Here is a 14081-nt window from a genome sequence, read left to right as displayed (position 1 = left end):
TTCAATAAAGAGAGACTAAGCAGTGATGTAATGCAGTTGACTGGAAGAGGTGCAAGTGAATCAATTCTTGACTTGAAGGAATAGTCTGAGTTGTTAAGAGGAAGAGTTGTGAAAAAAGTAGTGGTTAGAAAAGATCTAAAAATGGACTAGAGAGTCGCAAGGAACCTTTGCCCTTTGGAATGCTGAAAAAGGATGGTATGTATCTAGTGGTGGAATCTCCACAAAGGTGGCAACAATTACAAAGGATGATCAAATGAATGTTGAACCTGTTGGGGAGAAGGTGGAGTCTAGGGAATCACCTATCCTTGCTCAGACAGGGAGAAGGGGTGAAATCAGAGATGTCGGAAATAGATTTCAAAGAACAAATATGTAAGCAAATAGCAGTAGGATGTAAAAACTTTAGGGGTGCCTTCAATATCGATTGTCATTGCCATAGTGTAGGGACCTACATAGCATGAAACTTGTTAAATGCACCCAGGCAGGGGTTTTTAAAGAGAATTGTAATAGGGAGGGAGTTGAATCTAATCTCATTTTATGAAATGAGGATGTACAACTGGCAGAAATATCTGTGGAAGAAACACTTTGCAAACAGTGACTACAATCAGTGAGCTTTTAGGTAATCATAAGAAATGATAATGTTGGACCTAGAGGTAAGTCCTTAAACTGGGGGTGGACTGACGTCAATATTATAAGGCAGGACCTGGAAAAAGTAGTTTGGGAGCAGCTTCTAGAAGGGAAAACATCTAATAAATGGAAGCAATTAAAAGTATGTTAATAAGAGTTTGAAGCCACTACGCATTGGAAAGGTAAGAGGCAAAGATGGTAAGTTTATGATACCCTGGTTAATCAAATAGGACATTGTTGTAAAACATTATTGGAGTGGATGTGACTGAGAATAAGGAGCTATGAGAATGGAATGGAGTTCTCGTTGAAGCAAGTAGCAGAAAGAAGGGACACAGATTGGAGGTGCTGGAGTCTGGAGCAAAGAAGCAAACTTGGAACTCAACATGGGGGAAATGATGGTTTATGGAAAGAGTTAATAGACTTTTGGATTGAGACTCTCAGGATTCTTCCTCCTTTATTCTCATTCCTGGTACATGGTCTCATGGATCCTCTTTGATTTGCTGAGTTCCTCCAGCAGTTTGTTCTTCTGCTTTGAGAAAGTATAGTTGAGATAGCTGTAGGAATCTGTGTTCCTGCAATTGGTATTGGTTGCTAATCTGTTACCTGTGTTGGAGATATTTTCAGAAAAGAAAGAAAACGGTGAAAGATGGAATATGAAAGCAATAAAATGAAACTCGAATGCAGGAAGCAGCATCAATTCAGATATCAATATATTGGAAAGAAAGTTGAGGGAGGAGCTGAACTAAAATGAAGACTATCCCATGTATCTGAAAGATGGGTGTAACTTGGATTAGGTGAGTTTGTAGGTAAGTGGAATTGGAATTGGTGTTTTATGTGTGGATGGAAGGAGCTATTTAGGCTTTAGTTCAAGGAAGAAGCATGGGGTCTTTAGATAAACCTGGTGTAAAATGATGATCAAGAACAATTGTCTCTCGACGCAGGAGCTGAGTCAAAAGTCAGAAAACTAATCTCAAAGGGGCTTCAGAGATTTCATAGATGTCAGTGGTAAAGGACTGGATTTGGGAAGGAAGGCTGTAATAGCAGAAAATAAGGTGAAGAGGAAGGTGCTGGGTGGGGGCATAAGTTCTGGAAAGGAGGTTATGTGAGTAGAGTAAAGATGATAGGTGGAGAATAATACGGAACAATGGTTATTTACTATTGGGGAATAATGTTCTTAAAAATGAGAAGTAAGTGTGTAATGAGGGAGTTTACATACTGTTTCATATCAATGTGAAGCAGATTGGAGGAAAGCACGTTGAGTTGTATTGCAGTTGTATTGCAGGGAGGTTGAAAGCTTTTCTAATTTCCCAGTTCTTGTAGTCACAAAGTGCTGTGGAAAGATTTGGTCTTTTGTTCTTCAAGGATAGGTATAGTTGCCTCATAATTGATTCCAGGGATGAGTTGGTTATTCTTTAAAAGAAAATTAAGCAAAATTGATTGTAGACTGGAGATTAGGAGGGGGTGAGGTAATCTAATTGAGACACACAAAATAGTTTTGTGGGGCTAATGATGAGAGGCTGGAATACTGAGGTTAGGGAATAATCTCTGGACGCAGGGTTTTTCACTTGTTATAGATGAGAATTTTTTTTAAACAGAGCAATATAAATCTTGAATTCAATCATTGGAGTAGCGAAGCACAATTTTTTCTTTTTCATTGTCAAGGGAATGAAACAATAATGGAGATGAGGAAGGAAAATGAGTGAGAAGGCATGGGTTTGCAGACTAATTATTTTCTCATTATTATGGAAGGCCTTTGGGAGATGGGAAGTGAGTGACAAATGGCAAAAGAGTGACAAAAGGCAAAGAGTGGTTATAAATGGGTCATATTCTGCATGGTGGCCGGTGGTGTGCCTCAGGGATCTGTTCTGGGACCCCTTCTCTTTGTGATTTTTATAAATGACCTGGATGAGGAAGTGGAGGGATGGGTTAGTAAATTTGCTGATGACACAAAGGTTGGGGGTGTTGTGGATAGTGTGGAGGGCTGTCAGAAGTTACAGCAGGACATTGATAGGATGCAAAACTGGGCTGAGAAGTGGCAGATGGAGTTCAACCCAGGTAAGTGTGAGGTGGTTCATTTTGGTAGGTTGAATGTGATGGCAGAATATAGTATTAATGGTAAGACTCTTGGCAGTGTGGAAGATCAGAGGGGATCTTGGGGTCTGTGTCCATGGGACACTTAAAGCTGCTGTGCAGATTGGCTCTTTGGTAAGAAGGCATCCAGTGCATTGGCCTTAATCAATCCTGGGATTGAGCTCAAGAGCCAAGAGGTAATGTTATAGCTATATCAGACCTTGGTCAGACTGTGCTCAGTTCTGGTCACCTCACTACAGGAAGGATGTGGAAACTATAGAAGGGGTGCAGAGGAGATTTACAAGGGTGTTGCCTAGATTGGGGAGTATGCTCTGCGAGAATAGGTTGAGTGAACTTGTCCTTTTCTCCTTGGAGCAATGGGGGATGAGGGGTGACCTGATAGAGTGTATAAGAGGATGAGGGGCATTGATCGTGTGGATAGTCAGAGGCTTTTTCCTTGGGCTAAAATGGCTAACACGGGAGGGCATAGTTTGAAGGTGCTTGGAAGTAGGTACAGAGGGGATTTCAGTTAAGTTTTAGACAGAGTGGTGAGTGCGTGGAATGGACTGCTGGCGACGGTGGTGGAGGCAAAAATAATAGGGTCTTTTAAGAGACTCCTGGATAGGTACATGGAGCTTAGAAAAATAGAGGGCTATGGGTAAACCTGGGTGATTTTTAAAATAAGTACATGCACAGCACAGCATTGCGGGCCAAAAGGTCTGTATTGTGCTGCAGGCTTTCTATGTTTAATGTTTCTATAAGGTAGCTTGTATACATTAATTTTATGTCCATAAAATGACACTAGGCACAAGAATTTCTGTACATAAAGTGATAGGAAATGATAAAGTAGTGGTGGTGTGCGTTAGTGGACGAGTTGATCAGTCTATGCCTGGTTAAAGTAACTTTTTTCTGGTGGTCCTGGTGTAGATGCTACATAGCCTCCTTGATGTAAGTAGGACAAATATTCCATGAGCAGAGTGGATGGGGTTCTTCATGATTTTACTGGACTCTTTCTGGCACTTTTCTGCATATTTGTCCATGGCAGGTAGGCTGCCATCAGGTAGTGATGTGTCGGGCAGACTTGATTACCTATTGTAGAGCCTTCCTGTCCGATACAGTGCTGTTTCCATATTAGCAGTGATGCAGCCTGTTAGGATACTTTCTAATACAGATCTGTAGAATTATATGAGAATGATGTATAGAATGTTTTTTTTTATCTGAGGAATCATTTGTGATTTCTGGTTGGATGATTTTAAGAAACATTGTAAAGTAATTAATTGGGTGTAGGGTACAAGCCAAAGAAACTATTTGGAGCAACGGCAGAAATGCAACCGAGCATTATAGTGCCACATGAAGGTACTAGTCACAATCTTCTGATTTGGAGGAGACAAGGAGCCAGTAATTTGAACATGGAGAACAGTGCAGCACAAGAACAGGTCTTTCAGCTCATGATATTGTGCTGAACTAGTTGGGTACTAATTAAACACTTAATGTAGGGTAATGCCTTCCAGCAACACAATGCCCCTCTCCCTGCATTCTCTGCACATTTGTGTGCCTATCTAAGGGCCTTTTAAGTGCCTCTATCATTATTTACCCCCTCTACATCTCTGGAAGTGCAATTCTGGCACTGACAACTGTGTTTTAAAACCTATCCTGCCCTGCATATCCCCTTTGAACATAACCCCTTTTGCCTTAAATGAATGTGACATTTCGGGGGGTTGTAATGGACAGGTGGACAGCTCAAAATATCTGATTGAATAGCAGTGAAATGCTTCAGTTTTGCCTCTGTTGCTATCCTGTAGTTGCTTTGGGTCTGCTCCTAACCCACCCCCACCAAAAAAAAACTTATTAGCTCTGCATCTCTCTCCTTCACTCCTTGTACTGGTCTATTTGTGCCATCTCCACAATACCCTCCCCAGTGCTGTTCCCTACTCCTGCCCCTTATTTCCAGTCATTCTGCTCCTCCCTCCCTGCCCCCAACACTGCTTTTTTTTTACCATTTACCTATTAAGCTATTGGTTGAGGTCTCATTGGTGTTATACTGCAATAGTGTTGTAATTTCTTTTAGCACGAGAGGTTAATATTTTATCCAGCTCTTCTTGTATAAATGTCAGCGTTAATAATTTTCTCAAGTTGCTTATTAAAATTTTAGCCTGTAAACTGATTACATACCGTTATGACAGAGAGTGGTGTAAGTTAATTTTGCCTGGAAGTGTTTTCCTTATAAATATAACCTTTCGGGAGCCATGTTTTGGAGCTGGACCATGTGGAGAATACAGTTGCTGTGAGTCTTAAACCTTTCATTTAGATGGTAACTGAAATCAGTGCATCGAGAGCTGACTGAAATGGTTGTAAAAAATGGTGTATCTTTTCAGAACGAATGATGTTTTGAAGCAGTGTCTATTTTTAGTAGTCTTCGGAGAGAAGAGAAATTTTTAATCTTTAACAGAATATGAATTGCTACTGCAGTCCTTCCACAATGCTCTCAACATTTCATCAGTGCAAATGATAAATTTGATTTGCTATAATGTATTACATTGTAGCTATAATCTTTTGTGTTTATCATTGGCTTGATTTTTAAATTGCATGGAATTCTAAAATGCCTTGAAAGAAATGTTGGTGTGCAGATGTATACAATGCATCAAGCTCATTCTATTGCCTGAGCAAGTGGATATGTAAACAGGAAAGATGCCATGCATTTGCTGCAGAAACAAAGAGCTTTGTGAGTTGCAGCTGCTAATGTCATGGTTGATAATTGGCATTAGTGGGAATGGTATTGGTACATTTTATCTGATGCATATGTTATCAATTTAGAGATTGCCATCCTGTGTCATGTGCACACCTATGCTGGTGGAGGACATTTATTTGATTTCCAAAGTGAGTTGTTGATCATAGCTAATGTGTTTGGGTGGCAGGATTCCTCCTGAGAAACAAAAATGTAAAGGTTAGTCAGGCGGTATCACAAGCATGTGTCACTTGAGGCTGTCTGATGTTTGTTACTTAAGCAAAATGACTTGGGAATTCAGGAAATGGGGAGGGCAGGCAGGGAATGGAGGGTGCGGTGTCTCTTATTGTGTGATTTGATCTCAGCTGTATAAGTGCAAAAGGGCTGACAGAATTCTGGTTTGTTAGGTGAATTAATAATGGAATTTGCAGTATAAGGGGCAAGATTTGATTATCCTTTTAAAATTATTTACTTGCTCCAGGCTTTTCTGGATAATGGTTTATTCTAAAAACATAAGTATAATTTTTGGCTGAGGATGTAGTGATAGAATTATTTTTTACACCTGTGAAGATGTTTGCAAGTAAGTGAGAATTCAATTCTCTGCCTGTTCAGAATGTAAATTTTTTAATGTAGCAAATAGGTTGAAGACCCGAAAATGGGTTCTTATAAATCTAAGTTTGTATTTAATGTTTATATTGTGTAGATGTGTTAATCTTCTATATTTGATTATTCTGGAAGGCACAGTGAATCTACTGATATCTAAAGAATATTTTTGTATCCTCTGACAAAAGCAGTGTGGATTAGTGCAAACTGGTTTTGACTGCTACATTGTTGTGAACACATTCCCTGGAATTCATGAAACTTAGAAATACCTTGTGGTTTTGAGTAAATGAATCATGTCCTTGTCTGCCTGCCTAAAACATATATGGGTATTCCTCCACAGTTAACAGTGGAAGCATGGGAAAAAAAACTTTGTTAGTATAATGTTAATAGAATGCAAGACTCCCTTGAATGTCCCCAGCTGCTTCGAAATTATAAATGACACTCAGCTGATGAGTGGAAAAGATCTGCAGTCTTTGTAATAATCAAAAGTAATTAGAATGTTCTTCTTTAAAATTTCAGTCAATATGATCTATTTCCAAAGCTGTTTTTAATCTGAAGCTCCCATGTTTTAATCCAAGTCGTCTTTCTAGTCAGCTGTTCTGATGGCCTTATTAAAGAAATGATGTGGAGACTTCAGAGAGAGTGCAGAAGAGGTTCACCAGGATGTTGCTCATATTAGAGAGCATCAGCTAAAAGGAGAAGTTGCACGCACTTGGATTATTTTCTCTGGAGCGTTGGAGGCTTTGGGGAACCCAATATAATCTTATATACTTCTGAGAGGCAGAGATATGGTAGTCAGTCTTTTTCCCAAGATTGGAATTGTCACCTGTACCAAGATGGAGTGAAAAGCCTGTCTTGCATACTGTTCGTACATATCAAATCATTACAATGTGTGTAGATATGGAACAAGTTAAGTCACAACACAGTTTTGAATAAAATGAAATGGCTATAGAGAAAGTACACTGTAGGTAAATAATAAGGTAGACATAACAAACACAAAAGGGGCAAAGCTTTAAGGTGGGGGTGTTTAATGTTAATTTCTATACAGAGAAGTAGGTGTCAGGAACACTGATAGTGGAAGTGGTGGAAGCAAATATGGATGTGTTTAAGAGGCAATTTAGATGAGAATAGGCAGGGAATTGAGGGATGTAGATCATGTGCAGGCAGGAATGCAGTTTAAGTTGGTATCATGGTTGGTATAGATGTCATGGGCTGAAGGGTCTGTTTCTGAGTTGTTCTGTGTTCTAGTTTGCTTTCTAACAAGATGAATTGTTTATAATTTTAAGATTTTTCAAGAGCTCTGTTACTGTAAATATCACTTTCCAATTGCCTGTGATAAATTCCATCAACCACCTTTTGGTCCATGTTTTCACCCGTGTACGTACTTTTCATTGTTAACTACATTTTCAAGTTTGTGCCATCTGTAAACTGAGATTATGTCCTCTTTATCCACATTCAAGAGGTTATTATGCATCAAAATATTCTTTGGCTGACTCATGGGAATTATCAGTGAATATTTTCCCACTATCATGAAAAGCAGCATTCCACCTCTGGATTAGTTTATGACATTTTCTTGTGACCACTCTCATTCACCTTAGTTTGAAATTAATCGTACTATTTTATAACTTTGGCTTTTAGTATCTTATTCAATATAAGTAAGACATTAATTTTTTATTATCTGTTTGTTCCAATATATATGTTATCTCATTGTTTTAAATATATCTGCAATGTTCCCTCCTTTTCAATAAGACCCAAGCTTTAAAAGCACTTCATTGGCTCTTCATGGTATAATGCCTTTCACAGCCACGTGATATAAATGCAACTCCATATCAGTAATTTGTATATTATCTCATATAGTAAAAATGCCCTGGACTATTTTTGCTGTGACTACCAGTGGTTCGGCAAAGATGGTGGGGAATGTGCAGGAAGATTGACTCAGGAATGAAGTTCTCAAAGTATTGGAAAGCAAAGTAGCAATTAGGAAGGGATGAGGTCATTAAGAGTGAAACAGAAGGATGACAACACTTGAAGCACAAATGGACAAAAAGCTAATTTAGGAAAGCATTTGGTGTACATGGGTGAAAAAGTCCATCTTTAGGGCAATGGGGTAGAGAAACTAAAAGCAACTTGCACTTAAATAATTAATGCTGTAGTTTATTTTTAGCTGTTAAGAAAATATGCTGAATCAGTTGTATTTAGTTTATTGATTTTTGAGATTGATGTTCTCCAATGTGGACATTGTTAGGACTTCACTCAGTGAAGGTGAATTTTCTGATGAAGCAAATATATGTTTGCGCTACTCAGTGCTTCAGTTTTCTAAACTTTTAATTGTTGGCCTCCTTGGAGAAACCGGTTCAGACCATTTGTTCCACATTGACTGATAGCGAAGTGCTGTCTGTTTCTCAGTGTTCTGTTTCAGTTTTTGTCATTATATTTTTGCCAGCTGTCTCTACAGTCGCTCTGCATCAGATGGTGAATATTTCAATTGATAGAAGCAAAAGGTGAATAAGTAATTACTTTGTTGTACTACCAGAATGCTCTGTATTTAAAAATGATCTGGAGCTTCATTCTTTCTGTCTCTTACATTTAGACTAGGGAAGGTGTGTAATGATACCATTAGCGTTCAAGGTTGGGTGAGAATTGAGGGAATGTGCTTAAAATTTGTTTCCACAATGGTGCCCTTGTCTACATGATTCCCACTCATGATTTAAAGAGTGCCATCCTTAATGAATCTTCCTCCTTTGTTTGGAAGAAGGTGCATTATTTGACTGCATTCTGGCATTTGTATTGTGACTGATTTTAAAAAGTTCTGATCCATATAAATAGTTTAACATCGAATGCTGATTAGTTTGCATTAGTCCACATTTCACCATTTCAGCAGATGGTTTTAAAAGTGCAACTGGTTAGAGAATTGTACTCGGGGTAATGTCAAAGGAATTCAGTATGTTCAGCCTGCTTTTTGAACAGGGCTAATTCTCAATTGCTACTTAAGACCCTGATTTTTTTTTGAATGATCTATTTTTGTAAGTTTTTAATTCAGAAGTTTGAAATTTTTTTTTTTGTTTGTCTTGTGAGTAGCGATGGATTAAACATGGCTTTACAACTTCCGTCAAATTATTGCTGAGCAGGAATGTGAAGACAAGAAATAATTCTTGTCCCTTGTTCACCTCCAGAAGTGATTTTAAGTATATTTTAGCTATGCTTGGGACATTTGTTGATGGAACAGAGAAGACAGTGGAGCCAAATGAGTAAGATTTTTGATAAATATAAAACTAAAATAAATATTTGTACTGCTTTTGGATTTACAATTTTTGCCTTTTTTAATTCATATTAATCAGTGTATTCTAATAGTTCTTATTACTCAGTCTAACCAGTCATTTTATTCCTGCCCTTCTATGACAACTCACTTTGATTTGTATGCACATAAAGAGTAAAGCTGAAGGATTTTTAAAAGTACTTTGACTTCTAAAGTGGGCTTTATGATGTCAGAGCTTCTTAAAACAGTTCACAACCAATCTTTTAAAGGATTTATTCAGAGTCTAATTCCACTATAGTTCTGATGTGACGAGTCCTCTTCAGAATCCACAGAATGTCACACAGGACAGATTAATGGATGGATGGTTTGATTGGACTGATGCATGTTGGCATTGCAACCTAAATTGATAACTCTTTCATCCATCCACATGATCAATCTGCTGATCGGGGAAAATAATTGTTGACTTGTTTTGTCCTCTGCTAATGGAAGCTGATGTCCCTGAATAGTGTTTTTTTCTGGCTAAAACTAATGGACTTCGTAATGCAGGAATGATGAACTCGGTGCTTGTTGTACCCGAGAAACTTGACTTTCCTCTATTAACAATTATATTTTGTTTTCTTTAATCTTCTGTCCACTGTGAGCATAGCAAATCTTTTTCTGGAAGCTGTTTATTATTCACCTGGCAGAGAGTTTTTCATTGCCTTGATTTTAAATTATATACAGTTAATTTTCTGAATTATTAGAACTGTAGATGGAAATCTGAAATTAGTTGTACAGCACAGAAACAGGCTCTTTAGTGCAATGGGCCATGCCAACCAAGAAGCCTGTCTAAGTTAGTCCCACTTGTCCAATTTTGACTGTTGTCCCTCTTAACCTTTCTATTAACACATCTAAGTGACTTAATGTTATTTTACTTGTCTCAACCACTTTGTGAACCAATATTTTGAGGAGCTGGTTTGTAAATGCTACTATCAGAATCAGATTTGTTGTCATTGAGTTAAATCACATAAAATTTATTTGTGGTACCTGTACTGTCTGATGACAAAATGACTATAAATTACAAGATTAAATAGTGCAAAAGAAAAATAATGGTAGGATTCATGGACCGTTCAGAAATCTGGTAGCACAGGGTGTGAAGCTGCTCCTAAATTTGATGGAGGTGGGTCTTCAGGCACCTGTCCTACCTCCCAATCATGATAGCAAGAAGAGGACTTGCCCTGGATGGTGAGGGTTCTTGGTGGTGGATGCTACCATCTTGCAACTGTATCCTTGACTTCCTCATCAGGAGACCACAGTCATTTTGGATCAGTAATAACATATCAGGTTCACAGCTAATCAACGCATGCACACCTCAAGAATAGGTGCTTAGGTCACTGCTCCATTCTGTGTGGCTAGGTACTGCTCAAGTGCATCTATAATTTTGCCAATGACATTACTATTGTTGGTAAAATCTTAGATGGTGACAAGGTGGTATGCAGGAATTGCATAGATTGGTTATTTGAGTGGTGTTGCAAGAACAACCTTGCACTCAATGTTAGCAAAAGCATGGAATTAATTGTGGACTCAGGAAAGTGAAGTTGGGAGAGTACACAGTAGTCTTCATTGAGAGGTATGCGGTGGGAAGGGTGAGCAGCTTCAAGTTTCTGGGTGTAACACATCTCAGAGAATCTATTCTGGGCCAAACATTGATGCAATCATGAAGAAGGTGACTCTACTTTTTGCACTTTATCCCTGGATACATGTGTATGGTTTGAGGAGATATGGTGATTCACCAAAGACTCATGTAGGTGTATCAGGTTTAATATAATTGAAGTTGAGTGTGTACTTTTAGGTTTCTGTACATCCTTGATCATAGTAATAAGGAGAGAGCATGTTCTGGGTGATGGATGTCCTTAATAATTGGTGCTGCCTTTCTGAGGCATTCCTTTTTGTCCTTGGTGCTTAGAAGGCCATGTCCATTATGGAGCTAGCTGTGTTTGCAACCCTCTGCTGCTTTTTGTGATCTTGTGCAGTGGCCCCTCCATACCAGACAGTGATGCAACCAATTAGAATGCTCACCGTGATTGATCTGTAGAAAATTTGCCAGTCTTTGGTGACATGCCAAATCTCCTCAAATTCCTAATGATATATAGCCATTGGGTTCCTTTTTTTCATGATTGCATCAGTGTGATTGGCCCAGGATAGATTTTCAGAGATATTCATACTCAGGAACCCAAAACTGCTAATTCTTGATGACCGGTAAGTGTTCTCTCCTGAGGTCCAGAAACAATCCTTGATCTTACTGACTTGAGTGCAAGATTGTTGTTGTAACACTACTCAACGACTTGATTTATCTCATTCCCGTATGCCTTCTCATCACCTTTTGGGATTCTGCCAACAACTGTTGTGTCATAGGCAAATTTATAAGTGACGCTTGAGCTGTGCCTGGCCACACAGTTGTAGAGAGTAGAGCAGTAGGCTAAGCTCACATCCCTGAGGTGTACTGGTGTTGATTGTCATTGAGGGTAATATTCTGATTAGTTGCATCATTTCTTCTTGTGGAAGCTTCAATATACTGGATAGAAGGAAGCTGCAGAGGGTTGTAGACTCGGCCAGCTTCATCACTGGCACAACACTGCCACTATCGAGGACAGCTTCAAAAGGTGGTGTCTCAAGAAGGCAGCATTGGTCATTGAGGAGCCTCATTAGTCAGAACATGCCCTCTTCTCATTACTGCCATTGGGGAGGCGATAGAGGAGCCTGGAGACCCAGGTTCAATAATTTAAGAGCAGCAGCTTCCCCTCTGTCATCAAATTTACAAATGGTCCATGAGCACTGCCACACTATTCCTCTTTCATATTTGTTTATTTTTTGTAACTGATAGTAATTTTTATGTCTTGTACTGTACTGCTGCCGCAGAGTAGCACATTTAACAATGTTTGTCAGTGTCAAAGATGCCCTCAATGTTGGAATGGGTTGTGTCCATGATGGTTTAAACTAGAAAGATGGAAATAGGGGGAGGGGCGAATTGACTACAAAACAGTAGTGATGCTGATGTGAGGCTGGAAGTTGATAATAAGTCAACAGCAGCAAGTTCAGCTTTATTTATGATATAAAAATAGCCGGGTTACAGCAGAGAGCAAGGACAGACTTTTGTATTGAATTGCATTTGTTTTGATGCAGGAAGTTTTGACAGGTAAGGCAGATGAACTCAGCATCGGTCAGGTTTTTGCAGCTGGGATCAAGCGAATCCCTGGAGAAGTAGAGGGTATGCCTTGGGGATTATCTGCATTATAACAGAGAAGGTATTGGATGTCTTAAAACGTATGAAGGTGGATAAATCTCCTTGGCTTTATCAACAATATCTAAGGACAAGGAGAAGCTGCAGAAGAAATTGCAGGAACACTGACTGAGATATGTGCATCATTGTTACCAATGAGTGGGGTTTTTCTTACATCCATGTGCCTATCTAAGAGTCTCTTAAGTTCCTAATGTATCTCTCTCTACCACCACCTGCCACTCCTTTTTTTAAAAAAAACTACCTCCTGATGCACCCCCCCATACTTTCCTCCAAGAGCTTTAAAGCATGTCTCCCCACTCCCCAGCCATTTCTGTCCTGGGAAAAAGTCTTTATCACTGTGTCTGTGCCTCTTAAGACATTCTTTTAAATCCAGGCAGCATCCTGGTAAATTTCCGCAACCTCTAAAGCTTGCACGACCCCTATAATGAAGTGACCCCCATGGTCTGCTTATTCCTCCTCACCCAAACCTCTCTACCCCTGACATTTTTAATTGCCCTTGCTGTAGATGTAACACTTGACCTTGTTATCCAAGGACCTAGATAGTCCTTCCAGGTGAGGCAAAAGCTTAACTGCATCACCTTTACCCTTCATCTACTTCATTTGATTATCCCAATGAGGTGTCTTCCACATCAATAGGACCATGTGCAGACTCTTTGACTGCTTTGCATAAGACTTGTGCGTAGACTACAATGGCCATCCTGCTTTCCCTGTTGCAGACTATTTCAGCCCCCCTTCCCATTGCCACACTAATCTGTCGCAATCTTGTCATGAAGTTTGTTGTTTTGTGGCAACAGTGCAATGCAAGACATAGAAATTATGATGAGTTATTAAAAAATACATAATGCAAATGAGGGATGGCTATAAGAATTTTGCAAGAGTCTTTGGTGACACACCAAATCACCTCAAACTGTTAATAATGTACAACTGCTGACTTGCCTTTGTTATTGCTTCAATGTATTGGACCCAGGATGGAGTCTTTGAGATGTTGATGCTGTTTACTCTTTCCATCACTGATGCCCTCAATAAGGACTGGTGTGTGTTCTGATTTTCCCCTTCCTGAAGTTTGCAACTAGTTCCTTGGTCTTGTTGACATTGAGTGCAAGGGTGTTGTGACACCTGTTTTTTTTCCCATTGTCAGGATGAAGCCCAGTACGAAAAGGAAGAGCAACGTTTCATATTTTATCTGGATAGTCTGCATTCAAATGACATGAATAATGAATTTTCCATTTTTAATTAAATGCCCCTTTCCACTTTCATGCCTGATCTTCCACCCTTCCTTTTCCATCTCCTTAGTTCTTCCATTTTGTCCCCTTCTCACACTCCCCCAGCCCCACCTTGACACAATCTTCCTGGCTTTATCCACCCACAATACACACAGGCACACAGGTTGTTTACTCCCCCCCCACCCCCCCAATCTCTTTTTAACTGTTATTCACTTCCTCTTTTCTTGTTATTGTATTCTCACCACCCTATCTGACTCTGGAAGGCTTTGTACTCCTTATCTTTCTCCAGCAGCTGTCGCC

At 39.3% G+C, this 14081-nt stretch overlaps 1 protein-coding gene across 2 annotated transcripts in view; it reads left to right on the top strand.

The window, feature by feature from the left end:
• Window positions 1–14081, top strand: part of enah (ENAH actin regulator) — a 313411-nt gene that overhangs the window by 24420 nt on the left and 274910 nt on the right. The window contains exon 1 of one of the 2 annotated variants that reach the window (XM_059982581.1): window positions 4840–4978. The exons of the other annotated variant lie outside the window; for it this stretch is intronic. Coding sequence (XP_059838564.1) covers window positions 4941–4978 — 38 coding nt within the window. The 5' untranslated portion in view covers window positions 4840–4940. Of the gene's footprint in view, window positions 1–4839; window positions 4979–14081 lie in introns of those variants that run through there. 2 annotated transcript variants of the gene reach the window in all.

The sequence above is a fragment of the Hypanus sabinus genome, chromosome 10, assembly GCF_030144855.1.
Source record: "Hypanus sabinus isolate sHypSab1 chromosome 10, sHypSab1.hap1, whole genome shotgun sequence".
NCBI lineage: Eukaryota > Metazoa > Chordata > Chondrichthyes > Myliobatiformes > Dasyatidae > Hypanus > Hypanus sabinus.
Note: the sequence above shows the minus strand (reverse complement) of the source record. Positions and strands in the feature narration are given on the sequence as shown.